The following is a 26,175-nucleotide window of genomic DNA, read 5'->3' on the forward strand; positions in this document are numbered from 1 at the left end:
AATAACTTCCCTTGCACTGTTCTTCTGGGAATGCTTTTGTTAGTGGAATAGTTAATCATGGGGGTTTTGGTTACTCAGAAAGTTGTCTTATTACTTGCTTTATTTCCAAGTGATGTGGATTTTGCTGCTTTATTTACGTATGATCATCATTAAAGCTTTTTATGCAAAGAGGAGAAATAAATGAGATACATAGGGTGGAAGTGTACTTGCATCTTATGGGAGAGGATTTTAGAAAATTTTGAGAAAGTGAAAAGGTATGTTGGGACCGTACGCAGATTCCATTACTTGAAGAATGAGGAAGTTGAGCACGTCTGATGCCCTTTTCAACTTAAAATACTTGTATTGTTTCAAAAAGACAGTTACAGGATATTTCAGACAGAAAATAATGGCCGTTTGGGGCAGGTCATAGAATTGAAATAGCTAATCTGTTCCTTGATCCCTGTGCCCTTCCTGGAAGACAGTAGGTCTTCCTGGAGAAGGTTTTTTCTTTATTCTTTAAATCGGTGAAATAGATAAGTTGAGAATAACAAAATGAAATAAACTGAGAAATAGATTCCTTTTTTCAAAGTTACATTACTATAAATACAAGTTGTTCTGGAAGCTACAGAGCAGGGGTTGCTAGAGGTGTGTGTTACTCTGCCAACTTTCTTGATTTGACTTTTTTTTTTTTTTCTAGGTCAACTTCACTTACCAGTTTTTGAGGAAAAAATTTTATATTTTTAGCCAGTTCATGTATGATGAACATATCAAATCCAGGCTTATCAAGGACATCAGATTCTTCAGGGAAGTCAAGGATCAAAATGATCACAAGGTATAGTAATTTTTGAACGATTGAGAGTAACCTGGCTGAAAGAAGCACTTCTTTCACATGACTAAAGATGGACTAAGCTCTGCATAACACATCACAACTTTTCTATTATTTAAACATATAATTCCAGGCAAAATGAAAGCTTTTGTCCTAGCACAATAGAATGCTTTGAATTTCTGTACCCAGGGTGGTTTGGCATCATTCTGTTTCCTCCGTGAATATTTTCTTTGATGTTATGGAGTTGATTAAAAGTATTCTGTAAGCGACCTGAAAACGTTAATTTTCTGCACTTGTGGTTGATTAGAGGCTCTAAGCTTTATGTTCTAATCATGCTAAACAGTTGCTATCAGTTTTGAATAATAAAATTATTCAGAATAAAGTAGAATCCAAAATGATATGGACATAGGACATTTATTCAAGTAAGTCAAATTTTGAGGACGAGGGTCTGATTTCCTATGCTGGAAAACTGGTTTCTCAAAAATGTGACATTCAATGTATTTCAGTAAAATATGCTGTCAGCTTCTTCACATGCCAAATGTTTTTTTTTTTTCTTGTAGGAATACTTTCTTGTTCACAGTAGCATTTTTATTTCATTTTTCATCTCGCAGAAGTGACTTCTCAAATGATTTTTACAAACTAATAGAAACAGGCAGGTGTATAATTAAAAAAAAAAAAGCTGAAGCTGTCACTGTGAGGTAGGGATGCACTGCAAATAGAATAGTATTGACATGATATAAAAATAGAATTTGTTAAGGTTTGGCGTTTTTTTTTTTGTTGTTGTTTGTTTGTTTTTTACAAATTTCTATAATTTTTTTTTGTAGTATCCATTTGAAAGAGCAGATAAATTCAACAGAGGCATCAGAAAACTTGGAATAACCCCAGATGGCCAGAGCTACCTTGACCAGTTCAGACAACTCATAAGTCAAATCGGTATGAAACACTATCTAAGACAATCTTATAAATGTTAGTAAATGGAAAAAGTCTTCGTAGTCTTGTAAATGAACTCTTAGCACAGGCTAAAACTAGTCAGGTGGAAAGTGCTTCACTTGTACCCCGGGGAAAATAAATACTCTTATCTAACTGCACAGAAATGGGCCTTGCATGTCATAATCTAAAATGTATCTACATCTTGCATAGAACCCAGTTTCCTTTTAGGTTCTCCTCCTCTTTATGGAAGTGACTTTTATTCAGATTGAGTATATTTCCTGGTAAAAGACTCTTGACATTTTTCAGGAAAAGGCCATTGATACTGCAGATGTGTAGGACTGATCTGAACTTATATGTACTCAACGTGCCTGGAGGAAAGATTTTGTACTATTTGGCCCTTAGGCTATCATGCAAGTGAGCTCAACATTGCTAGATGATGATTTTGTGTTTTACTCATCTATACAGATGAGTAATCATCTTTTGACATCAGTTTTCAATGTAATGTCTTATCTTTTTTTGTTTTAACTCTGCAAAGAAACTGCTTTAAAAGCTGAAATACCATTTGGAAACTTTAATTCACATTTCAGAGCTTGTAGGAATGCTGAAGTGTGTGTATACATGTATATATATTTAAATAGTTATAAATTCCTTCTGTTTTTTTTTTCTTGTTTTTAAAGGCAATGCTATGGGTTATGTCCGAATGATAAGATCTGGTGGACTTCACTGCTGTAGTAGTGCAATTAGGTACTTCCACAAATACTTGATTTTTCTGTTTTTTCTTGTTCATTCCTTTGCTCTCTATTTGTGGTGATGTTCCCTTGAAAAGGTTCTCACCCACCTGCTGTAAATTTATTATTTGATTAAATATTTAAGAAATCCATTTTCATTCCTTCCTTGAAGTAGAATTATCAAAAATACTGCCTGGATTCAGGCCTGCTCAATGGTTGCCTTAAAACACCACAAATCAAAAAAAATATATGCAAATACGCTGGAAAAGAATTAATAGAATGTGTATGTAAGTCATTAGTTCATAATTAAGAAATTCCTGATGTTAGTCACTTCAAGAAAGTGAATTAAAAGAAAAATAGGACTGATCCTGAAGAACTTAAAATTGAAATTAACACTTTCTTGATACAATCATCAATCTATATCTAAAGAAGTATATAAGGTCATTAAGATACAGTGATTTTATGTATCAACAAATAGTTGTTTTTCTTGCAAATGTTAATAAATTTATAGTTATCAAGGACAAGTGTTAGAGAAAGGAGATGGTAGACTGGTAAAAGAAGTATAAATAATTTTGTGTGTATTTAGAAGTGGATTTAACAGGACTCAGATGAGAATAGAATGGCAGATAAGATAAAACTTAAACAAGTAGCCCAGAAGGCTAAATTAAATATACTATAAATTATGTTAGCTACTTCAGTGAATGTAACCAGGTGAAGATAATCCTAACAAACAGTAAGTTTTCAGGTTTGTTCCTGATCTGGAAGACATTGTTAATTTTGAAGAGCTGGTGAAAGAAGAAGGACTCTCAGAAGAAACGCAGAAAGCAGCAAGGTACCCTGATATCCTGCTTTGAGGTCTGGGGCAGGGTTGGGATGAGAGAGTTAGAATTCTAAAGCTGTAAATGCAACTGTTGGCTGCTTGTGTGTGCACACGTGTTAAGTTAAACTAATTTTATGCAAAAATGTGTTAAAAGCAGAGAAAATATAAGCAGTTTTAAAAATGAATATAAAGTATCATTTGTACTAAGAGACTTGTTACTGAATCTGGTTTCTTGATAATGTATTTGTGATTTAAAGGCTAACAAGTGTTTCTCACCACATGTCTGACATCTTTGTTTTTTTAATATTCAGGGCTTTGGGGGTGGGGTGGGAAGCAAAAACAAGTATTCTATAGAACACTTTTGAGGAAAATAAATCAAACTATATCATTGAAAGTAGTTGTAGAGGCCAAGTGTCATCTTGGACTGTCTGGTCAGAATACTGGGTTGTAGGTGTAGCCAAAGGGTGAAGAGAGCATTTTTACTTGGAGAGACGAGTAAGTAAACAAACTTGTAGCAGAAAACAGGTAACACATTGCTTATCCTTTGCAGGCAGTTGGACTCTGTCCTCAGTGACCTCACACGTAACTTTGCAGAAGGAACGGAATACTTTAAAATGCTCGTGGATGTCTTTGCTCCTGAATTCCGCAGCCCAAAGAATATGCATTTGCGGAACTTCTATATAATTGTTCCCCCACTGGTTAGTATTTTCATTGTTTGTACCAATACTTAACAAAACAAAAGTCTAAGTCTCTGTTTCCATATTTTGTTTATGACTATGGATTAACATGTTTTGCTCTTTTCCCTGATCATGAGTAGAACTGTGTTGAGAACTGTTTTGCTGGTAGTTGTCCAAAGCCTTGTTTTTCTTTTCAGTTCCATCTGAAGGCCTAAATGGTCTAAACAGATTAATTGCATGGTAGGTATAACATGCCATTTGGTGTGGTTTTAACCCTGGCAGACAGCTCAGCACCACACAGCTGCTCCTTCACTCCCCCCACAGTGGGAGTGGGGAGAGAATTGCAAAGGTAAAATTGTGAGAACTCTTGGGTAGAGCATAAGACAGTTCAAGAGGTAGAGCAAAAGCTGTGCACACAAGCAAAACCAAACAAGGAATCCACTTGCTACTTTCCATCAGCAGGCAGGCGTTTCCTTACAGAAAAGCAAGGCTCATCATGTTTAACAGTTTCTTGGGAAGACAAACACTGTCACTCCAAATGTGTCCCTCTCCTCCTCCTTTCCCCTCAGCTTCTGTTGCTGAGCATGATGCTATGTGTTATGGACCATAACATTGCATGAGTTTGGGCATTTGGGGTCAGCTGTTTTGGCTCTGGCCCTTCCCAGCGTCTCGTGCACACCCAGGGCAGCATCAGAAGCCGAAAAGTTGTTCACTCTGTGCAGACGCCGCTTTGCAACAGTGAAAACAGCAGTGTGTTATCAACGTTATTTCCATTCTAAATTGAAACCACCACCCTATATCAGCTACTATGAAGAAAATTAACTGTCCCAGCCAAAACCAGAACACCATTTTAGAAACTAATTTTAGAATGTCAGATAAATATTTGCCACGAATTTGTTAATACTGAGAAGATGAGTATGTCATGGTGGTAGAAGTGAAGGACAGTAAAAGGCTAAGGCAAACACTTTGTTCTTTTTGATTCCAATTTGTGGATATTTTTCTGATTAACAGTTTCAAGAAAATGCCATCATTTGATGAAAATGAAACGCATTTCAATGTAGTTAAATTGAAAGTGTTTTTGTAGGATTTTAAGAAATTGTTAATGTACTCAGATTTACATGTCTCAGAGTAGCTACTGCATACAGACACACACCCATTGCTTAATACTACTACCTGGATCTGTTGTTCAATATCATTGCAAGTGTAAGACTAAGTCTTTTTATAAATTTCTAAATAAAGTGATATACTACTGTTTTAAAGCTACAGTGCATTATCTTTAAGATTTCCAAGAATGCTGGTTATTCTAATTATCCTTTATTTATGTACGTGTTTACCTTTAATCAACAACAGACTGCTAAGTAATAGTCTAACAAGAACAGCAGATGTACCTTATGTTTTTACTTATGCAAATGTTTTCCAAAACTTAACTTTCTTCCCCAAAATTCTAGAAAAAGGACGAATTTTTCTAAAACAAACAAACAAAAAAAAATTCCTCATGATCGGAGACACAATTAGCATAGATAGTGGCATAGAATTATATTTCTATCTAACAGCATGTCAGTATGTGAATGGTTTTTTTATGTCTGCTGATGACTCCGAGACATTTTTTTCACTCTTTCAGACCCTCAATTTTGTAGAGCATTCAATCAGTTGTAAGGAGAAGTTGAATAAGAAGAACAAAACCGGAGCAGCTTTCACTGATGATGGCTTTGCCATGGGTAAGTTTCAGCTTGCTGACTAGCAGTTAGGTAAGCCAACATAATGGATATTTGCAAGAAAAGTTTGTCTTTTATGTGTGTGTTCCCGTAATGTAAATTTGGATTGTCTTGGCTGCAGCACAGTGGACTTGGGGGCAATTTTGTTCAGAATCTCTTAAGCATGGAATAATTGGTTATGGCAGCAGCCAGTTTTGTCATATGTCAGTACTCCCTGGTTTCTTTCAAAGCCTGCAGGTCTCAGCAGATCAGAATTCATGCAAGTCTTTGGATAAGCTGTGAGGCTTGTAAAAATTGAAGCTTGTTCTTTATTATGATTCTTTTTCCTATTAGATTTAATTGTAAATAAATTGCAATTTAAATTCTAATTGCATGGAAATTATCAGTTTAAACTGATCCATTAATAACATTCACAAAATGTTTTATAAATTGCATGTTGACTTGGCACATGGTTTGTTAATTACTATAGGTGTGGCTTACATTCTGAAGCTTTTGGATCAGTACCAGGAGTTTGATTCCCTGCACTGGTTCCAGTCTGTTAGAGAGAAGTATGTGAAGGAAATAAGAGCAGTAGCTAAGCAACAGAATGTGCAGTCCATTAATCAAGATGAAAAACTACTACAAACTATGAACCTTACTCACAAGCGACTGGAAGTTTGCTTACAGGTATAGCATGGGTCTAGTTCTGTTATGTGTTGAGTTCAGCACAGGTCAGGGAGCTGGTTTCTAAAGGAGCTTATCAAGAACAAACAACATAAAGCATTGCCTAGAGCAACAGTGTTAAAAAACAAAACAATAAAGACTTGAGGTGTACTATCTGAAGGGATGTCATAAGCATTTGTGATATTTGTGTGAGTCAGGAATTTGAGTTTTTGATTGGAAGTTTGTCCACTTGACAAAAATCAAATGCAACTGAAACCTAAATTTTTAAATCAAGAGCTAATAACTTTTGTAAAATCTTAGTTATAAGAAATTTAACATAAAGCTGTGAATCCTCAGTTGCTTGGGTGTTAATTCTCTGGATTACTGAGTTGAATGATGCATACCAGCTGTAAAACAGGAGAAAGATACACTTGAATTTTCAAGTGTAGTAGTTCAGGTTCTATCTGAGATATAAAAGCCTGTCTCTCTCATTTTGCTTTTCATTTGAAGGGGTTATGGGACAAATCTGCAGATGTTTGTTTATAAATAGTTGGTGATTACATTCTGTAAAAGCACAGCTGTTGCTAGAATAGAGAAAGCCCTGCATGACTGACACAAGCATGTATATCACTGAACCTTGTTTAGAAACTGATCTACCTTGCAGTCATCTAAATTATCGGTTGCATAGTTTTCCATGTGCAAGTTGTTTCAAATTCTCACTGTGGCTACAAACCTCACATCCAGCCCCAGTGGATTAGTCACAGATTTATTGCATCGATGCTGCTTTGCTTAAATTACTCTTTAAGGATTCTGGCTGACTTATGCTTTTTGTAAAATGCATGTGGAAAGGGTATGAATGGAGGAAGATTATCAACAGCACATAAGTGATGTAGATACTGAAATCTAGTTGCCTTTGCTGCTTCTGAAGAATATTAATCTGCCTACAAAGTCTTTCTTGTGATGCACTGACACTTCTCTTCTGTATTTTTTTACTTAGGAATTTGAACTCCTTTATTTTTCATTAAGTAGTGCAAGAATTTTTTTCAGAGCAGATAAAACTGCAGCAGAAGAAAACCAGGAAAAGAAAGAAAAAGAAGGTGAGTGAATACTACATGTAGACCACTTAGGTTCCCAAGTGTTTGTCTTAATAGGGAAGATGTTCTTTTCTTTTTTTTTTTTTTTTCTGTAGTTGTTTTCTTGCTATTCAATTGAATCAGTATTCCTGAGATAATTTTATGAGGTTCAGGATGATTAAGTGGTCAAGAACAGCTCAAGAGGCCTTCTTTGGAAAAGTTAAATTTCAAGCTGGGCTTCTGGAAACAAACAAACAAAACCTGGGACAGGGAGAATGCATACTTGTGGTAATATTAAATTCAGAAACTTTAGCATCATATTTACCCTCTCCATTACTAATGTTGTTAGCAGTTTTTTTGCACAACCATTGGTGTGAAATTGGTGTTTTTCAACTGCTGTTTAGTAGCTGCTTTTCAACTTATATAGGCAGATACTGCAGATATTATGTGTGACTTTCACACATGTAATATTTATGATATGTTTTGGTCTACCATTGAATTACATTCAAAGGGCAGGATCTCCACTTGTGATACAAGTATATATACATGTACTCTCGACTTAGGTAACATGGGAATTTTGCATTTTACATTCATGCTTATATAGTCTCCCTCGTGATTTATGGGAAATTCTCTTGGATTTGGAAAAATTCTTAAAGAAATGAGAAAGCTCCCAAGGATTACGATGTAGATGTTCAGTCACAAGTTGCTTAGAAACTCAGTTCTCTCAGGGCTGAATGTAGTCGTGTTTTAAACAATGGAAACTAATTTACCAATTCCATTTAGTTCTGACAAAAGATACAAATAATCTTTGAGGTTACTGTTACTGAGACAAAGATCACTTTTCTTCTGTACTAGGAAAACAGTTCATAAGGAAAAATCTTTTAGTATGAATTTATATTTGATGTTCAGTGGTGTTTCTCAAATAAATGTGCTATTCAAAAGCCAGCTATGAGCGTTGTGGTGAGTAGGACTAGATATACTGTCCTGGCTTCTTTAGGAGAGCATTCTGTAGGACAGCAGTTACTTACAGTTCAAGTAAAATATTCACTGTCATGGTACATGTTCAGTTTTCTGAAAAATGTATTTTGTGGTGAGGGAAGCTATAAAGGCATACCAGGCTGGAAGATTTGAACATGGCTGTATCATTGCTTCCTACCACAATATTTAGACTTGCACTCTGCAAAATGTGTAAGCATGTGTACATAATGTTTACACAAGTAATCCTACTGATGAGAAGAAACCTTTGACCCCAAATAGAAATTTCTGCATAGGGCCAGGATCCTTTGTGCCACAAGGTCAGTTAGTGTATGCTGACCGTGGAATAGTGTATCAAGTGCTTTATGAGATCAACGTGATACATATGCTAAGACTTTTTACTGCCTTGAGTAAAATGTTAAACATAATCCATGTCTCCAATTGTTATTTTTATAGAAGAAGCTGTTAAAACAAGCAACGGAGATCTTTCCAACTCTACGCCTGCAGATCCTGTTGTGAAATGATATGGCTGGTATGGGTGATAATTACTTACTCAGATAATTCATTTTCTTGTCAAAATTAGTAACACTCTGTAGGGGTAAAAGCTCTGCATTTGACTTACTTGGTCTGTAAAACCCAATAGAAAATGTATAATAGTACACTAACATCCAATGAGGCTAGGTCTGTTTTTGTTCAGCTTTCCTTTAAAAACTCGTATTTTTCAGGAGCTACTTATCTACAGCACTTTCTCTAGATTGAAAATAACTACATAAAATATAGCTTGGAGGTAGTTATTTTGAATTACAGTTGTATATACCAAAAAAACCTTTACTAATTTTTAGATGCTTTCTTGCATCTCTAACATACTATTAAAAAAAGAAAAAAGACTCATAGGCCATTGATCTAAGACTTGAACTTGTACATCTATCTGTTCAACAAGAAATAGAAAATTGAAGATACGGTGCAATATCTGTTGTCCAGATGCAGTCCTGTTGTATTTGCTTAATGCAGCCACAAATCACACCGTAGGTGTAACAGTGTACGTTGTGAAGGTATGTTAAAGCTGTTGCACAATGTGGAAGTCCTTATTGTTTTATTCCACAAAACCTTATTATTAGTATGGGATTTGCACTCTGGGAGCTTAAGATCCTGCCAAGCACTTGTTTTCCCCTAACCTTCCCCCCCCTGTGTCAGAGAAAGGGAAAACCAGAAGAGTTAAGATAACAAACTACTTTTCATTTCATGCTGAAGGTCTGATTTGCATCCACAGAAGTAAGGAAATCAAGAGCCAAGACAGAACCACAATCAGCTCTTCCTTTTATGACCAGACACTGTGTGATGAGTGTCTGTACCTATTAAGTGATCTTATACTTCATGAATATGTTGTGCCTAACTGCAAGTTTCAGCCTCAAATCTGTGTTTCTTAGCCTTTGTAGGTCTGTTGTATTGTCTGTGTTGTTAATACAGTCTTACATGCCTGGTTATTAACAATAATTGCACTGCAGGCTTCAGAAGCTGCTGAACACTGTGAGAACTCTGTATAAATTTTAACATCTGTTAATGCCTGCGAGTAGAGGTTTCTAGGTTGTACAAGAGTTAACTCAGATACCTGACTTAAGTAAATAGCTAGACTTAGCTTAAAAGTAAACACCAGTTCCATTAAAAGATTCTCTTGTGTTTTAATCTCCCAGAACATAACAGATGTCTAGGTTTTACTAGCTAGAAGAAACTACTCTAGTCAGCCTGAGAATTACCTTTTGGTTTTTGGCATTCTTAACTGTATTTTAAGACTGTACTTGAAAGCTTCTTTCATCTCTTCTGATTCCACCATACCCTCCCCCCTCAAAAAAGTAATGCTTTAATATAAATGGTTCAGATTGCTCCCCCCACCCTCATGTCACTAACTAAGACAATTCCTGGCAGACTTTTTGATTCATTCTTTCCTGCCAGTCAGTTCAGCATTTGGAAAATGAGGACAAATTTTTTGTTGCAACTGGAGAGAGACCAGACTGATGGAAGTCCTTTCATTCTTTCATTGGCTCTGAAAACATGACCCAGAAGCTTTGTGGACTGTTCAAATCAGCTAGGCTCATTAAAGGTTTTGTTTGTTTGTTTTAACTGCAGAGACTGCCCTAAAAAATGCTGCATTACTTGATTTATTTTTGATAGTTTTTGTCATAATTTATGTACGCTTTTCTGACCAAATTGTGCCCGCACTGAACGCTCTCAGTAGTGTTGCTGAGAACAGCAGCAGCGGTCTGGCTGTTCCTACTGATTTCCATCCTGTTGCAATTGCAGTGTACCTACTTCCATACTCCTATCTCATCTGGGAGCGTGGAAGTTCCTCACTTGGAGTGGTCAGGCACTATCTTGATTCTGCAACAGCAGCAGACTCACGCATAGTGTTTGTTTTCCCCCCAGGATGGACTTGCTAGGTAGATACATACAGTCAGGGCATTACCTGTGCTCTAATAAAGTCTGCATTTGTATCTTTCCTTCTCCCACGTTTTTTGGAAAGACCATCTCAGCTAGGTGATACTCCACGGTTATTAATGTGCGTATGATGGTGAGCAAATTCATGTGGTTCTGGTAATGGAAATTCTACAGAGAAGACATGAGCTTATTTTTATAGAGTCCTGTTTGAGGTTGGGACCTGAATGTATACTATATGTGGCAAAAATATATACATACAAACAAATATGTACAGTGATAATAGAGCTATTCTTGCTAACACAGGATTGTAGTTTGTTATATTTACACTTTTTGTCATGTAGCAGCACATGGATACTGAAAGCTTTTCTCATCTGAAATACAAAGTTGGGTCCTAGTTTTGGATGGCACTCCTCTGTCCCAAGTATCTGGCAGGGGTGCGGAACTCTTGTTGTGGTGCTACTCTTTTCATTGCTTTTGCCCTCCTGCTCTGATTTTAGGAACAAAATGGGCTCCAACAGGTTGGCTGGAGATGATGATGGATCTAAAATATATATTAAAAAAATAATCCTCCAAACTAAACTGAGCATCTTGCTCGCTCAAAATTCCTAGAGGTGATAAAGGGAAGTGAGGACGATGAGTTTTGCTGCAGGGACATAAAAACGGATCTCTAGTTTTCTTTCTCCTTCAAGTCAGGGGCAGAACAGGCTGAAGGCCAGTCTACCTCCCTGAGAAGGCAGCTGCCACCGCTGCCCTCCTGTGCTTCGTCTTGTGATGAGGCTGTTCTAGGTGGAGGTGGTGGCAGCTGCTCCTCCAGAGGTCTTGAAACCTGCTTCTGATATGGTGCTGTGTCCTTTTATGCCAGAAGCCAGGGGGCTGCCTTGCCTTTCTCCTTGTGGTAGGAGAAGGGTAGGGGAAGCGGAGTGCAGCTGATGCCCTCGCTGCCTTTCAGTGCCTCCCTGGGAAGCAAAGTGCTGGTGTGTGTTCAGCTTTGCTTGAAGGGTAGGTTCCAGAGGTCCTAATTAGAAGTAAATTTGAGTTTCCACCTGATGTCCATCAACAACAGCTGTCTTCAGCTTCTCAGGTACAAAGGACCAAATGTAACAGTGTTTCCTAACTCATTGTACAAAAGGGTATTTTGTTACCTCAGTCTGGTTTGTGAGTAGAGTACCTTATGTACATACAACTGTTAATAAATGTAATTTTCAGAACCTCATTCTCAGTGTCTTCAGTAACAGCACTTCAGGAGGTTTGTTTTTTTTTTTAATATGACAGCTTCAACTTTTATTTAAGAAGAAGTGTTTGTGTCAGTTACTAACAGTTGTCTTCCATGGTTCTTACAAACATTTAACAACCAACTAAATGAATTTATTCCACATCAAACACTTGCAAACTGTAACTTTTCAGATGCTGTAGCACGTATTGTTTACAGAAAACCTAGTTTCCTATTAAGTGCTTCAGAAGAATTAAAGTCAGTTGAAGAACATCAGCTATTTGTTCCAGTTACCTTATCTTGATTAATATAAACAATGCCACATATGGATGGCCTCCTGCCTCCCCCCCGTACTCCTATTTATTTTTGTTTGTTCTTGCAAAACGCAGCTTCTCATGTTTTCAGGTTAAACTGGAGGGGACAAAAAATCTAAACTTATTAGCCAAGATATACAGCATTTAATTTCAGGAATGTACTGTGAAACTAGTCAATGTCCTATAGACTGATAATCTAGCATTTTATTGCTTAGCTTCTTAAAATCGAAGATTGCTGGTAGATTCTCCACTGTTGTACATCATCACAATGTTAAAAATACAAAGACCTCTATAAAAAGTACTTACTTGTCTTACAAGTTGTCTCTGGCAACTTAACAAACCTAACCGTAGAAAAACTGCACGCAGCTAACATGCCCCGCTTGTTGACTACTTCGGATGTTTGCATGTCAGTGGTTTTTAGAAGAATAAATCGAGGAGGTACAGTATGTCCATTACTTAATTACAGAATGTGAGTGCGGTCCCCATAAAGGTAAGAGTAGGCACTTAAATTTGTTTTGTAAGCTTATTCCAGATGCGATATAAAAATAGATTATATTAATAGGAAAAATTTAGTGTTTAACAAATTGTTTTGTAAATAGACTAGCACAAAAGATAAATCTTGTTACACTTAAACTAGACTAAAATAACTTCATCTGAAAATAAAGTAAATAGTGCATTTTTAACCTTCATTCAGATGCACAGAATCATGCAAACTATAAAAACTGACTATGGTAGGAAGTTTGAGGCCTGATGTTTTTTTTTAAAAGGAGCTGACAATTTACAACTTGTACTAATTTCAGCAGAAATGAAGGCTTCTCACTGTTAACCTGCAGAAGTAACATTAACCCTTTGTGGCTGACAGTTCTGCTGTCCGAACTGCCAGCAGCAAAGGGCGAATGCTGAAACATCTCCTAGGATTGTCAGCTTCCCCGCCCCCCCTCTACACTACACATTCACAAATGCAAAAATTCCCAAAGGCCAAGGTTCTGCTGTTGTTTCGCTGTAAAGCCAGAGGAGACTCCACTGCAAAGACACCACATTCTCTCTAGCACGATGACGGAAGCTGGCCTTGAGTGTGCACAGATGATTTAAAAACTGAGCTTCTTGCGAAGACTCCCTGCTTTTCCTGCTCCCAGATAGGAGGTAGGAAAGGTCCATGAGTTTTTATGCTTCTGATTCTTCCCCTTCTTCGTGTGTGGTTCCATCCTCTTCTGACTGATCGTTCAGAAGCATGAATTTTCCATCATTTGTTAATGGCACAGACTTCATCAGCTGAGCTAATGCTTCTGGGTCCTGAAGAAAAATAAAAAAAAAAGAGGTAAACAGTATGTAAAAATTGGTCTTTTATTTTGAACTTTATATTGCTAAGAAAGAGAAGGAGAAAACCTTTACTGTCTGGGTAAGTTGTTATATTTATGCTTATTGACTATGACTAAAACCTCATTCCTACAATTTGTTCTGAAATCATAGCATCAAAAATATATATAAAGATGTAATGCCAGTGCATGTAAGTACTCCTACACAGCACTGAAGTGAAAAGTCTTCATGAGATTCTTTTTTTCTCCTAGGGGAGCAATGAATGTGAATTTCTAGAAATGAAACAGTAATGGCTGCAATTTGTACTTCATCCAAACAAGTTTTTTTTTCCACACTTTGTCAAACTAAGCTTGCAGTTATGAGCTACCCTAGAGCCTGTTTTTACATGCCTGCACAACTTTGTCATTATGAGTAGGGATGCTTTTTTCTTATGTACAGGAGAGCTACCTGGACAGTGTCACCAAAAGCAGAAAAGACAGACATTTGTGGGGAGTCAAACAAACTTACCTTCTGTGCCTCGATGATTTCTTTTCCCAAGCTGATGGCGTAACAAATCTAGAAAGAGAAATGTATGTAAAGATCAGGGTTTTTTTGTTTTGTTACGGGTTTTGCTGCTTAATCAGGACTAAAACACAGAAGCATCGATGCAAACTTAGTTTTAAGTACAGGTGTAAAAGGAGAGGTAGAAAACCAATTCACTGTAATAACTACATAAAAATAAAGCAGTCTTATTTCAAAGCTGTCTTAGAGATGAACTAAAGTTTATCTTTGTACTCACTTTTTTTTCAGTGTGTGAATTTTTATTCACTAAACTATTTCCAAACCTGGGAATCTCCCCCAGTACGCCTCAGAATGTTGTTGTTTAAGAGAAAACTTCTCCAGCATCTTCCTTATTTAGAAGTCTCTTATTACGAGACACACAGCAATTGCCACAGTGCTGTTAACACAGTATGGCTGCCTTTTTGGTGAGAGCTTTCCAGCTATATTTGTCTCAATATCACTGATAAATTCATTTTTTCAGTGTCACCTAGACACAGACATGCTTTTCCATATCTCTTAATGTTTGTATTAGCAATCTCCCCCTTTCCTTCTTACAGCCAATGCAGCAGCACATACAACAGATTGGAGCCTTTTTAGACATAGGCCAATTCATGTTTACCTACTAAGAAATCTGGTTACTCTCCCTTCTGTAGTACTGTTTCCCAGATGTTTAAGCCAAGACGCCTAGGACTTGTTTTCTAAATAAAGTATGTTGATAAACATTACACAAACCTTTTCTCCTTCTGTGTTGCTCTCAAAAACGTATGCGCTCATGGAATCTTCTCCTGGAGTCTCACTGAGATGGACCACAAAGCCAATCAGTCTCCTGTTATCCTGATGAGCAGCAAACTGTGTCACAGTGGCAAGTTCAAACTGGAAAATAATAATAAAATTATTTTTTTAATCAGTATGTAGTTAGCTTGGTCCAGAGCTAAGATTCATGTGACTAAGTATACAATGCTGTGGTAAAAAAAACAGATTCAAAACAGTTACTTACACTTATTCGTGTAACTTGAGTTTGAGGATCTATTAACCTGCAATTGTGTGTAGGGAGAAAAAGAAAGTAAATGCTTTTTAGAATGACTCCTAGCAGTAATTTCAAGGTGCTTTATAATAGTAAGGCAACCACTGAATCAGTTTTACAGATAAGGAAACACACGCACATAATCAAATGCTTTAGCCATGACTTCAAGTCAGTCAATGGCAAAATTCAACTCTAGACCCTGATTTTCAGCTGCTTTACCTCTTGGTCTCATCTTTCTGAATCACTAATTTGGTAAACATTCTGCCTGCATGAGCTAACACTGTATGTGCCTGTACTAAAATGCAACCCAGCTAAAGTGGACGTCTTGTATAGCCATATTCTACAGCAACAATACTGACACCAGGACAGCGCAATGCCTCTCTCGCTGTTACTGCATAAGAGGTAAGAGAAATCTCTCAATGCATTTTTCTTTTTGCATCTTTTCCTGCATGGTTGTAGGGTCTTGGAGCCCCACTGCACCCTATTAAGTTTTGGTAGGATGTTCTTACAGCAAGTCAGGAGGGTATTGCACTAAGTAAAGTGAATCTCAGGATCTTGTTCCCTGAAGGGCGCCTTCCTTGGAAAAGGAAAAATTACTAATCACAAGTTGCACGAAGAAAAGATAATACTGACAAGAGAGAAGCCACAAAGATTTTACAGTACCTCAAGCTCTTGCTGGTGACCATGAGATGGGATTCAGTCATTCGGAAGATGTTATGAATGGCACGAGCAGCTAACACTTGTCTCATAGCTTCATAAATCACCTCACTCGTGTCATCTGACTGGACAGCCATAGATCCTAAAAACCGAACTACGAACATCTGCTGCAAGAGTGAATCTGGAAGATAAAAGGCATGACAGTTTTCACGGTGCCACTCTGATTTGCCAGTAGCTGGAAAATACCCATGGAATTATTTTTTTCCTTTTAGGAAATCCAACAGTAAACTCGTGGGTGGTGACTGTGTGGGTGTTGGCTTCCTTCTATGAGCCAGGCGTTGCTCTGACCCAGTTTTAAACTGCCTGAACTGGCAGCAAGCAGGAAAAAACAATCGCAGCTGCTCAGAAGCTTTAAAAACTGTAACTGGTCCTTTATGAATTGTGTGATTAGCCAGTGAAATTCACTTTGCTTGTCTTACTATCAGGTGGAGGGACCACAACACACAAACCGATAAATTGATGGTTTTGCATGAGCCTTAGCTGCTGACAAACTAATTATTTAAACTTGTATCCTCCTTGCTTTGATTTTCTGACCTTCTGACCCTACTGCAGGTGGTTCCAATGAGGTGTTCATTAAAGCCTTCCCTGCTTATTGACTATCACAGTAATTCTCTTACTGAGAATTACGTAGCTTATTTACAATTTTGTAGTCATTATGTGAAAAAGCTGTCATTTGGTCCGTCTCCCTTTATGGTTAGTGGTGAGCAAGGTAAAGCAGGATAAGCTCTGCTGAAATGTGACTGCTCAAGAGCTACAAGAGCTGTGTCTATGTTGATGTTTGTCTTCATAGGCAGTGATATTTAAAAGACAGGCTTCTGAACGTAACTAGCTTCAACTGGTTGTTTCTGCTGCTCTCTGATGTCAGGTCTTTCCCTAAGAGGCACTGGATAGGCTGACAGCTCAATTATGCCTAACATCATGACTAATTTTATCTGGAAAAATGCAGCACTGACCTTCTTCCTCATTTTTGCTACTGTCTTCGGATTCCCCAAATGGGTTTGCACGCCTGTGAAATACGAATAAAAACTGGTCACCACATACAAGTGCTGTAATACCTAATATTCTCCTCTGAAATCACTCAAAGCGAGCAACTCCTGTCTCTGACCATACCTGCCACCTCTGTTCTGGTCCAGGAATTCTGTGGCAGGCAGGACAATGTCAAACTGAATCGGTGTTCCAAGAGCAATGAGTTGTGTGGAGTCTTGAGCACCAGCTGATTCATTGGGCGTTGTTTTATCATTTTCTGTATTCCTTACATTCTGGCTAAAGTGAAAATGGAAAAAAAAAAAAATCAATCACTGACACCATATCTTTGCTTTGGAATGGAGACAAGATTTCCAAAGATCCAAAAGAATCCAAAGTAGATTGAACCAGCATTCATTAATATAAATAAGAGTATTTTTTATTTACCCATTCCTGAGGACTCTAATAAAATCTTCATTCTATTTTTTATACCTAAAATTATTGGGGAAAAAAGTAAATAGTGGTATATGAAACCTGAACACAGCCCAACTCTTTGTGGACTGACAGGAAATAGGTTGCTATTGGCCTCCCTGCCCTCTGGTGGCCGTATTTACGGTCACATTACCAGTGCAAACAGCAGGGACCTGGATTTGTTTCTGAACTCTTCCTTAAATGGTGATCCTGACATATTTTTGAGATCTCATTTGGCCACAAGCTTCTTTCAAGGTGGTAGTTAACAAACAAGTGTCCTGAACATTTTTCAAGCAGGATGAAATTGTAAGTTTCCTACAGCTACAGAAGTCTTAACTATACATGGTCGCTACATACACACTGGTTTTACTAGCAACATCTTCTATTCTACAAAGTTGGTTGTATACTGTACATAATATATATATATACTATGACGTAAAAGTGACTTGTGAGATTAGCTGTCAATGAAATTGTTTGTTCCTTTGCACAGTAAAATGTCTGGTGATTGTTTTCTATGTATAAAATTCCAATCGAAGTGGAACAGCTGTAACTCCTAATAAAATGGGAAAGAAAGCCACTTGACTGGCGTTCCCCATACCCACTGAGGAACTTTGGAATCTAAAAGCAGTCACAATAAAGGGAATAATAAATCATAATAAGGGCATTGGTCTGAGAGACAGAAGATCTAGAAAAGGTTTGAATTTCTAGAAGAAAATACCTGAGCACGAATAATACAATTTTTGACATATCTTACAGAGAACGTTCTTTGTTTAGAAGTCAGCATGAAACAAACCTGCCCTATTTTTATTTATCACATTGCTGCTGAAAGCAGGAATTTAGTCAGGAATTTAGTCCAACAGAAGGCTTGAAAGCCAACTCTGATCATGGAGCCTGAAGGATTCCTACTGGGCAAGATGCTGGGATTATTAACAAAACAGATACAGAGAAACCATACATAAAATACATATTTTGAATACAAGCATATCCTAGGGCATGATTAACAATTTTTGAAGGGGGTGTGTGTGGCAGGGAGCTTTATTGATTGACCTGAACGAGCACAAGAGAACAATAGCAACTATTTTATCAGCCCTCACAAGGCATACTCCTGTGTCAGACTGACAGGAATTGGTTGCAGTGATGTGTAAGAATAAACTTATTTAAATGTATAGCGGGGGCTCTGCTGTATTATCCACATTACAAGTCATTCCCTCGCTGAAAAATGGTTACAAGTAAATCACTGTTTGTTTCAGAAGAAACAGCAAAAACAGAATGGCACCTACAAGGACCTTCAAAGCTGCAATGTGGAGCAATAAGCATTACCCTCAACACTTTGCATCTCTTCTGGCTTTCAGTAGAAAACATCAGAAATAGGGAAATTTTCTGGAAATAAAAAAGGTTTGTAAAGCCAGAGCCCAGAGAGGCCTGGATGACGGCTGTCCTGTCAAAGGAACACAGCTGAGCACACAGCAGGCTCTAATCCATGAAAGTGAGCATTTTACCTGGAATGGTGAGCTTCATGTTTTTTCCCAAAGGTGGTAATGGGAGTCACTGCTTGTAGGGCTGTCTGGTTTAACTTGATTGCAGCTGCCTAGGAAAACAAAACAGCAACTCTTTTACATTTGTACATTGGGTGTATCGTCTTGTAAAGAACAACAGCAACGCAAGTTAGAAGGAATGGACTGAAATATGGAAACAAGCTCCCACCTCTGGATTGTCGGTGAGATAGATCTGTCTGGAGATGTTGTTGATGGCACATATCCACTAGAAGGCAAAAACGAAACTCAATTCTTCAAGCTCACTTGTATACAAAAATGACAAACATTAAGATAATATTTTTACCTCTTCATATTCCTTCTTGCTTTCTGCTTGAAGAGTTATACCCCTAAAATGCAAACACAGTGTATCAGTGCTAGCAGTGGACAGAAGGAATGTCTGGCTCCCAGTCTTATAATAAAGCCACCAAACTTTGTCTCTATTAACCATCAAAGGAACAAAAATCATAAATAAGCTGCAGCTAAAGCAGCTTTAAATAGTGCCTTTGCTTTTCAGGCAGTTGTGGGGGAGGATGGGAATGAACACGGTTTTAATTTGGGAACAGCTTTCTGGAAATCCAGAAAGGCTTACTATTACAGCAAGCATGTTTTACAGGAAACAGCATCTGAAAGGGTAGGCATGACTGGCTGTCCTCAAAGAAAACCTGTCTCATACGCTTTGCCCGTAGGAGTAGTAATCTGGAAGCAGTATCTTCTGTCTTCGCAGTCTACAGCCATAACAGAGCAGTTGTCCAGGTCCTGAATCAGTCCTCCAGCTACCGCTCCCCTCGGCTGACACATCAAGTTGCCACCTTGAGTGAAGAAATAGAGTCTTTCCCAGGTTGTAGTCACCAGACCTGTTTTACTACAGAGAAGATGCAATGATAAAGACTTGTTGGTATTTAGAAATGATTCCAAATGACCTTACGAAACTTCAAACAAACCCTGGTGCTAAAGCTGAACTTTATGTTCAACCCTGGATGTTTTTTAATGATGAGTCTCTTTAGAAGTAAAAACATCACCTACTCCTAGCAGAGACTAATCCTTAATAAAAGCTGGAGAAATAAATCAATTCTAAACATCCCAAGTCACTGCAGAGAACCTTTTTCTCTCCTAGTTAAGGAATAAACGAATTGTTAATACTGAGTAACTGACACGAAATACAAGTAAGATTGATTTAAAAAAAGAGGTATTTTCAGCTGATGAGCAGCATGAGCAGTTTCAAAACAGAGTCATCATAAGAAAAAGTGTCTTCTGCAAGTATTACCTCATAACCCATCTCTTCCCTAGCTAAGAAGTCCTTTCTATTATATTGTAATCCAGCTCTTAGAATGCTGCTATAAATAAATAAATATCCCATACGAAGAAAAAAAGAACAGAAGATTACTAGTCAAACAAAAATGACCTGAAGCTTAATTAATTACAAAGGCTGGGTTACTATATGCCACCAAACTCTGCTGCTGTATATACATAGCTCCTGCGGAAGGTGATGGAAGATTTTATTTGGAAAATCTGCAGAAGCAACTCTACGTATGGTATATATTCCAAGTTATGCACTTGCATTGTCCACAAAACTTCTAGTTATGCAAACAAGGTGGTTTATGAAAACCCATATTAAATACAGAATATAGCTCTTCTTTGTAAACACCATGTTTTCATTAGCCCTAAGAATTAGGAACAATCTGGGCCCTGCCCCACAAGCTTCTAATTTTTAGCCAGCTGAACACAGGAACTATCCCTGAAGGTGAATTCATCCAGAAGTAAATTTCTGTGTTCAGGGAAACTGCCTCAAATGCCTCTAATTGGTTTAAACTTCTAAAACATGCTGTCAAAGTTGACAAAAATACTTTGAGCTGAGGGGCAAAGCTACTGCAGTGAACAAGGAGTCTAAAACTTCGTTACCTGAGGAGTCTTCAAGATCTAAAAAGAAAATATGTAGCAACAAGTTGGCGATTAAAGAAATGAGCAAGTAGAACAGCCTTCTTACTTTCTAAGATTCAGGTAGCCAGCCTTCTGGATGAGGTTTCTGTTGATAACAGGTGAAGTTACATCAGAGTCTGGGGTGTAAACAGACTCATTAACTGAAATCAAGTCCTGCTGGGATACCCTCATTTTTTCAGCTTCAGCATCCAACTCTCCCTGTATGCTGGAAAACAAAACAACACAAATCCAAAGCCATCATTACTCAATTTATACCAGGTTATAGCTAACATCGGTAACGCAACATGAACAAAAACACCAGCTGAGATCAAATATGAATCCGATTGAATGTATAAACATTTGAGTAAAATCTCTTACTGGTTTGGAGAGTAATGAATGCAAAGATAAGATTTATTTTAAGAGCAGATTTTATAGGAAATGTAACATAAGACTACATGCCCTAGGCTTTCTCTAAGGACTGGATAAATCCGTTCAGTTAGGAAAGAATTGAAGAAGCAGCATACTATAGGGAATTGCTCCCAGAAAATGCCATCTGAAGCTGACAGACAAGATGAATACACTCTGAAGATATTAACACTGGTTTAAGGAAAATATGGCTGTCTTTGGAGGCTGGTAGCAAAAGCACAGCCAGGATTTCCCCTTGCTCTTTATTTTGAAATCCCAGCTGGAAAGTGTCTGAACTTGCTCTCAGTATTTCTCAAACAGTAGTTAGGCTTTTTTTCCCCTCCAATTTGTGTTGAACGTCTTCTTTCCCCAAACAGTATACAGAGATCAGAATTATTCTGTAAGCCTGAAATGAGTACACAAGGCATGCTGAGAATGAAGAGGTAAGCTCTTTTTTTGAAACAGAGAGAAATCTTCTAAAAGCAACGCATGTATGAGTTTGCATGACTTAACATATGCAAGTGGTGCTCTAATACAACGGCACAGTTCAAAGTAGGCCTTGCTATAGTACTTCTTGACTTTCATAGAACAATTTCTTATTCTTGCCATGGTGTAACACACTGGAATTCCTGTGAATTCTCCTAGAAGCCATTTCCAAGCATATGAAAATTAAGAAGGCAACTGGGAACTGCAAGCACAGATTTATGAAGGACAAATCATGCCTGCCAACCCTGATTGTCTGCTGTGATGCGATGGCTAGCTTGGTGGATGTGAGGAGAGGAGTGGATGATGTTTGACTTGACATCAGCAAGACATTTCACATGGTCTCCCATAGCATCCTTTTAGCCAAATTACAGAATCACAGAATCATCTCAGTTGAAAGAGACCTCCAAGATCACCGAGTCCAACCTCTGACCTAACACTAACAGTCCCCACTAAACCATATCCCTAAGCTCTACATCTAAACGTCTTTTAAAGACCTCCAGGGATGGTGACTCAACCACTTCCCTGAGCAGCCCATTCCAATGTCTAACAACCCTTTCGGTAACAAAGTTCTTCCTAACATCCAACCTAAACCTCCCCTGGCACAACTTTAGCCCATTCCCCCTCATCCTGTCACCAGGCACCTGATCAATTAGTGAAATACAAACTGGAGAAATGGACTACAAGATGGGTAGAAAACATGGCTGTTTCTGTAGAAAACATTAGGGTAGAAAACATTAAAGGGTTGTAATTGGTGATACACAAAGCCCAATGAGAACTGCTTTTCAGCCTCATGAGATGAAGGCTAAGAGGAGCTCTTACTGCTAGCTGAACTACCTAATGGGAGAGCATACACCAGATGGAGCTAGACTCTCCTTGGAGGCGTGCAGCAACAGACATGAGAGAGCAGACACAAATTGTAGCAAGATACTGTGTATGTGTGTGATAGAAATACCTAAAATTGGACTGGATACAGCACAGAGCACTCTGCTCTAGCAGATCCTACTCTCGGCAGGTGACTGGATGAGATGACCTCTTGAGGTCCATATTGCAAAAGCTGTCCTTTGACTTCCAGAGAAACAATATCAGTATGTATTTGATTTCTTTATTCACTTTTCCATACTTTAGGAGTTATTAACTGCATCCAGACTATTAGAAAAACTCATGAGGTGAGAGCATAACAGTATTTGTCACTGCTTATCTTAGAAGGCCATTAACCCCTGGCACCTATGCTTTAAGCAACTTTAACCCCCTACTTGCATCCCTACTGGTTAAAGCTTTTGGAGTACGTGCGTACATGATACAGCCTGAACAGACCCTGTATTTCTTAAAAATAAAAATTATCCTGGCATCTTCATGGTTCGTGAGACTGGAATCTTCTTGCTAAGGCTCATTTCTCTTCTTTCCAAGACAGAAAAGCAAGAAAAGGTGAGAATTCTGAAATTACTTCTCCATGCATTTGTGGCAGCTAGACAAATCGGTTACTGAGAATATGTCAATGATTTCTCCTTTCTAATGTGTTTTGACACTGTTAGCAGTATTTACTATGTAAACGAAAATACTTTTAAATATGAAGAGTCAGTTTCGCAATCAGCTTATATAGATGCAAGACCACATCGCTGCTGACATTTCTAGCTGCACAATGGCTCTCATCAGCGTGTTGTTCCAAATGAAAACAAATGTGACAAATAAAAAGCTTTTAGTCTGTTTAGCAAGCAGATCTGACTCACTGAAGCCTTGTGATCCCTAGCACTAAAGGAGGAAAGGATTGGGCAGCACGTTTTTTTCAGTGGCTCTGTAACCTTAAATAATGAAACCAAGTTCTGTCGGTAACTGCTGAGCTGCAGAGTCAATCAAGATTTTGCAAGCTTCTCTTTCGGGTTTTCCAAAGACATCACACAACACCACACAACTGCACTATTTACATCTGAGTTGTACTTTCCAGTTTTGCTGCATGACGGAAAACATGAAAATCAGACTGAGCAAACCAATTGAGCAGCCTATTTTCACTTCCATTCAGTATTGTGTACTGTCCAGAGTGCAAACCCACCCGAGCTTTCAACAAGGGCTTATTCTACAGTGACAATCCAGTGATAAGATCCTAACTCTGCCTCTAAGACATCAGCAGCGTGCTCTACCTTTAATAACATGCACTATTTAAAGGGAGTTTAAAATCTGTCCTCCAACCGCTACAAATGTTATGTTGACTGTAGAGGAATTTATTTGAAAATTGAGCATAAGAAGATATATAAATAAGCATAAAATTATAGGAAATAAAGAAACATTTAGCGAAAGAATCTCCTACACAGGGAGATTACTGGTAACACTGTTCTCAAATTAACAAGCATGCATTATTTAAAATGCCACCAGAGTCAGAATAAGTAATGACTTGGAGATACTCCAATATGAAAGGTATGAAGCAATACAGCGAAGGGTTCAGCCTAGCGTTCCAGCTGATTTAAAATAAATGATGAGTGTTCTCTCTAATATGATTACATTTTAAATGTAAAGTTTATAACATTTACAAGGACTTAATTATAAAGAGAAATGTCAATCTCCATTACAAAAAGAGGAGGACAAAGAGAGGGAACAAAGAAAAAGTACTCTCAAAAGCAGGAAAGCACTGAAATAGCAAAAGCATTGAAATAGGGACTTAAACAATTCATGTTGAACTCAGTGGACTGATACAGGCTATAGCAGACGCAATGAGTATTGCCCAGGGCAAGAAGTTTTAGTTCGCTTGTGTATCTACAACATCAAACGCTACAAGACCTAAATCCTTATCTGGGAGGTTACTTTAACAATAATCCATTATTATTACTGAATCACAGAATTGTCTAGGTTGGAGGAGACCTCAAGATCATCGAGTCCAACCTCTGACCTAACACTAACAAGTCCTCCACTAAACCATATCACTAAGTTTAATATCTAAACGTCTTTTAGATGTTGAACCCAGCAAGTACAAACACCTCTAATTCAGAACCAGCAATTATAAACACCTCTAATTCAGAATGCACTTTAGCTTTGTTATATTAAGTCTATTAACCCGTTGCAAAAAAAGAAAGCATTTGAGCACTTTACAGGATACAGTTCCTGGCTATACTGTAAAAATACTGTGCAGTGCACTGGTAGCACTTTCCTTTACATGCACAAACACACCCCCTTTCCACCTGCTACTTTAACAAAATATGCCCAACGGTGCAATGCAAGCATGGAAGCACCCTCCTGAGCCAGAAACATGGGTGCTGCCTATTATGTGCTGAAGGTTTCAGTACTATTGCTCAGAATTCAAAAGAGCAAACAAAAAGAAGCAAAAGAATTGTGCTACCTTTGAACCATGTCCGAAACAGATGACAAAAAGCTGTCCATTCTTTTGGAAAACATCTCTGCTCCTTTCTTGAAAAAGTTGATCTGAAAAATACAAATAAGAGACACTGGAAGTCATCCTGGTTTTGGTAGACAAAAAACAGATTGCTTGAACAGTGATCCCATTATGATTGATGCTTTGGGCTGGCAAACAAATACGTGATTAAAACAACTGTGTTGACTTCTTGTATTTTTCTTTTTTGCTCCTTCCCACCCGTTCACGTACCCCTTTACACACACAAGCTATTGGCTGCTGACAGGTACATTTCCAATGAATTGCTGAATGACCGCTAAGAGGGAACAGGCAGCCTCCTCCCATACTAGCCGCGTACAGAATTGGTTCTGTGCTGTCAAGAGCCATTGTATGCAGTAACACCTTACCAAAAGGACTGGAACATAAATTGTCCATTAGATTTAGTAGGCCAACCTGGAAATTTATGAACTGCTACAGCAAAGTCAGACAAGAAAACGATGAAGTGTAGCTGCACTAGCAGAAGTCTCTAAGGCAATCAGTTACATCAACTACAGTTTTACCATGGATTTTGTTCTGCTAAGGCCAAGTGCACTTTTTATTACAGATGAAGAGTCCACTTTGCTGTTATGGCTCAGCAGGCATGCAGTAGCAGCAAAGCACTCAGTGTAGACTATCTTAGATTTCATTTCTGGCTGTGGGGCACACAGACATAGTTAGGAACTACTGACAGCTCTGTGAATCATGGACATAGGTAGTGGTGTGTGTGCAATTAATTATTTTTCCCCCCCCAAAAAAAAAAAAAAAGTGAGTTACTCTGGAAATAAATGCAAAAACATCAAAACAATTCTCTGCTGTTAAGCAATTTATTAGATATTTATTAGTATTAGTATTTATTAGTATTTAATATAAATATATTTATTATTACTTTATATAAATATAATATAATAAATATATTTAATATTATTATTTATTAATATCAATTTATTAGATATTTAATCCAATTTTACTTGTGATTCCACTCCTTTTCCCTATTCCTGGGACACAGAATTCCTCTTGCCTGTAACTTACATTTCTGCAACTATGTTCTTGACCACAGATTCCCCTTACAGACAAAGGAGAGAAAGCAGACTCTTTTCAAGAA

At 37.8% G+C, this 26,175-nt stretch overlaps 2 protein-coding genes across 4 annotated transcripts in view; one reads left to right on the top strand and one right to left on the bottom strand.

Annotated features, from left to right (window-relative positions):
• WASHC4 (WASH complex subunit 4) overlaps positions 1-11,974 on the top strand; it is a 41,931-nt gene extending 29,957 nt beyond the window's left edge. Inside the window, exons 25-34 of one of the 3 annotated variants that reach the window (XM_082778882.1) lie at positions 677-811; positions 1,630-1,738; positions 2,413-2,479; positions 3,209-3,295; positions 3,834-3,981; positions 5,582-5,678; positions 6,145-6,341; positions 7,315-7,414; positions 8,822-8,897; positions 9,636-11,974. In XM_082778882.1, the coding sequence (XP_082635008.1) occupies positions 677-811; positions 1,630-1,738; positions 2,413-2,479; positions 3,209-3,295; positions 3,834-3,981; positions 5,582-5,678; positions 6,145-6,341; positions 7,315-7,414; positions 8,822-8,889 (1,008 nt within the window). In that variant the 3' untranslated portion in view covers positions 8,890-8,897; positions 9,636-11,974. Of the gene's footprint in view, positions 1-676; positions 812-1,629; positions 1,739-2,412; positions 2,480-3,197; positions 3,296-3,833; positions 3,982-5,581; positions 5,679-6,144; positions 6,342-7,314; positions 7,415-8,821; positions 8,898-9,616 lie in introns of those variants that run through there. The other 2 variants (XM_082778881.1, XM_082778883.1) reach the window with 2 other exon arrangements.
• A 123-nt stretch (positions 11,975-12,097) lies between these two features.
• The window catches only part of APPL2 (adaptor protein, phosphotyrosine interacting with PH domain and leucine zipper 2), a 37,643-nt gene continuing 23,565 nt past the window's right edge, over positions 12,098-26,175 (bottom strand). Inside the window, exons 9-21 of the mRNA XM_082778906.1 lie at positions 25,023-25,105; positions 20,874-21,032; positions 19,563-19,751; positions 19,194-19,236; positions 19,059-19,115; positions 18,854-18,942; positions 17,031-17,183; positions 16,874-16,926; positions 15,867-16,041; positions 15,177-15,213; positions 14,912-15,052; positions 14,147-14,194; positions 12,098-13,615 (exon numbers count right to left, since the gene is read on the bottom strand). Coding sequence (XP_082635032.1) covers positions 13,487-13,615; positions 14,147-14,194; positions 14,912-15,052; positions 15,177-15,213; positions 15,867-16,041; positions 16,874-16,926; positions 17,031-17,183; positions 18,854-18,942; positions 19,059-19,115; positions 19,194-19,236; positions 19,563-19,751; positions 20,874-21,032; positions 25,023-25,105 — 1,356 coding nt within the window. The 3' untranslated portion in view covers positions 12,098-13,486. The remainder of the gene's footprint in view (positions 13,616-14,146; positions 14,195-14,911; positions 15,053-15,176; positions 15,214-15,866; positions 16,042-16,873; positions 16,927-17,030; positions 17,184-18,853; positions 18,943-19,058; positions 19,116-19,193; positions 19,237-19,562; positions 19,752-20,873; positions 21,033-25,022; positions 25,106-26,175) is intronic.

The sequence above is a fragment of the Aythya marila genome (assembly GCF_965140915.1).
Source record: "Aythya marila genome assembly, chromosome: 1".
Taxonomy (NCBI): domain Eukaryota; kingdom Metazoa; phylum Chordata; class Aves; order Anseriformes; family Anatidae; genus Aythya; species Aythya marila.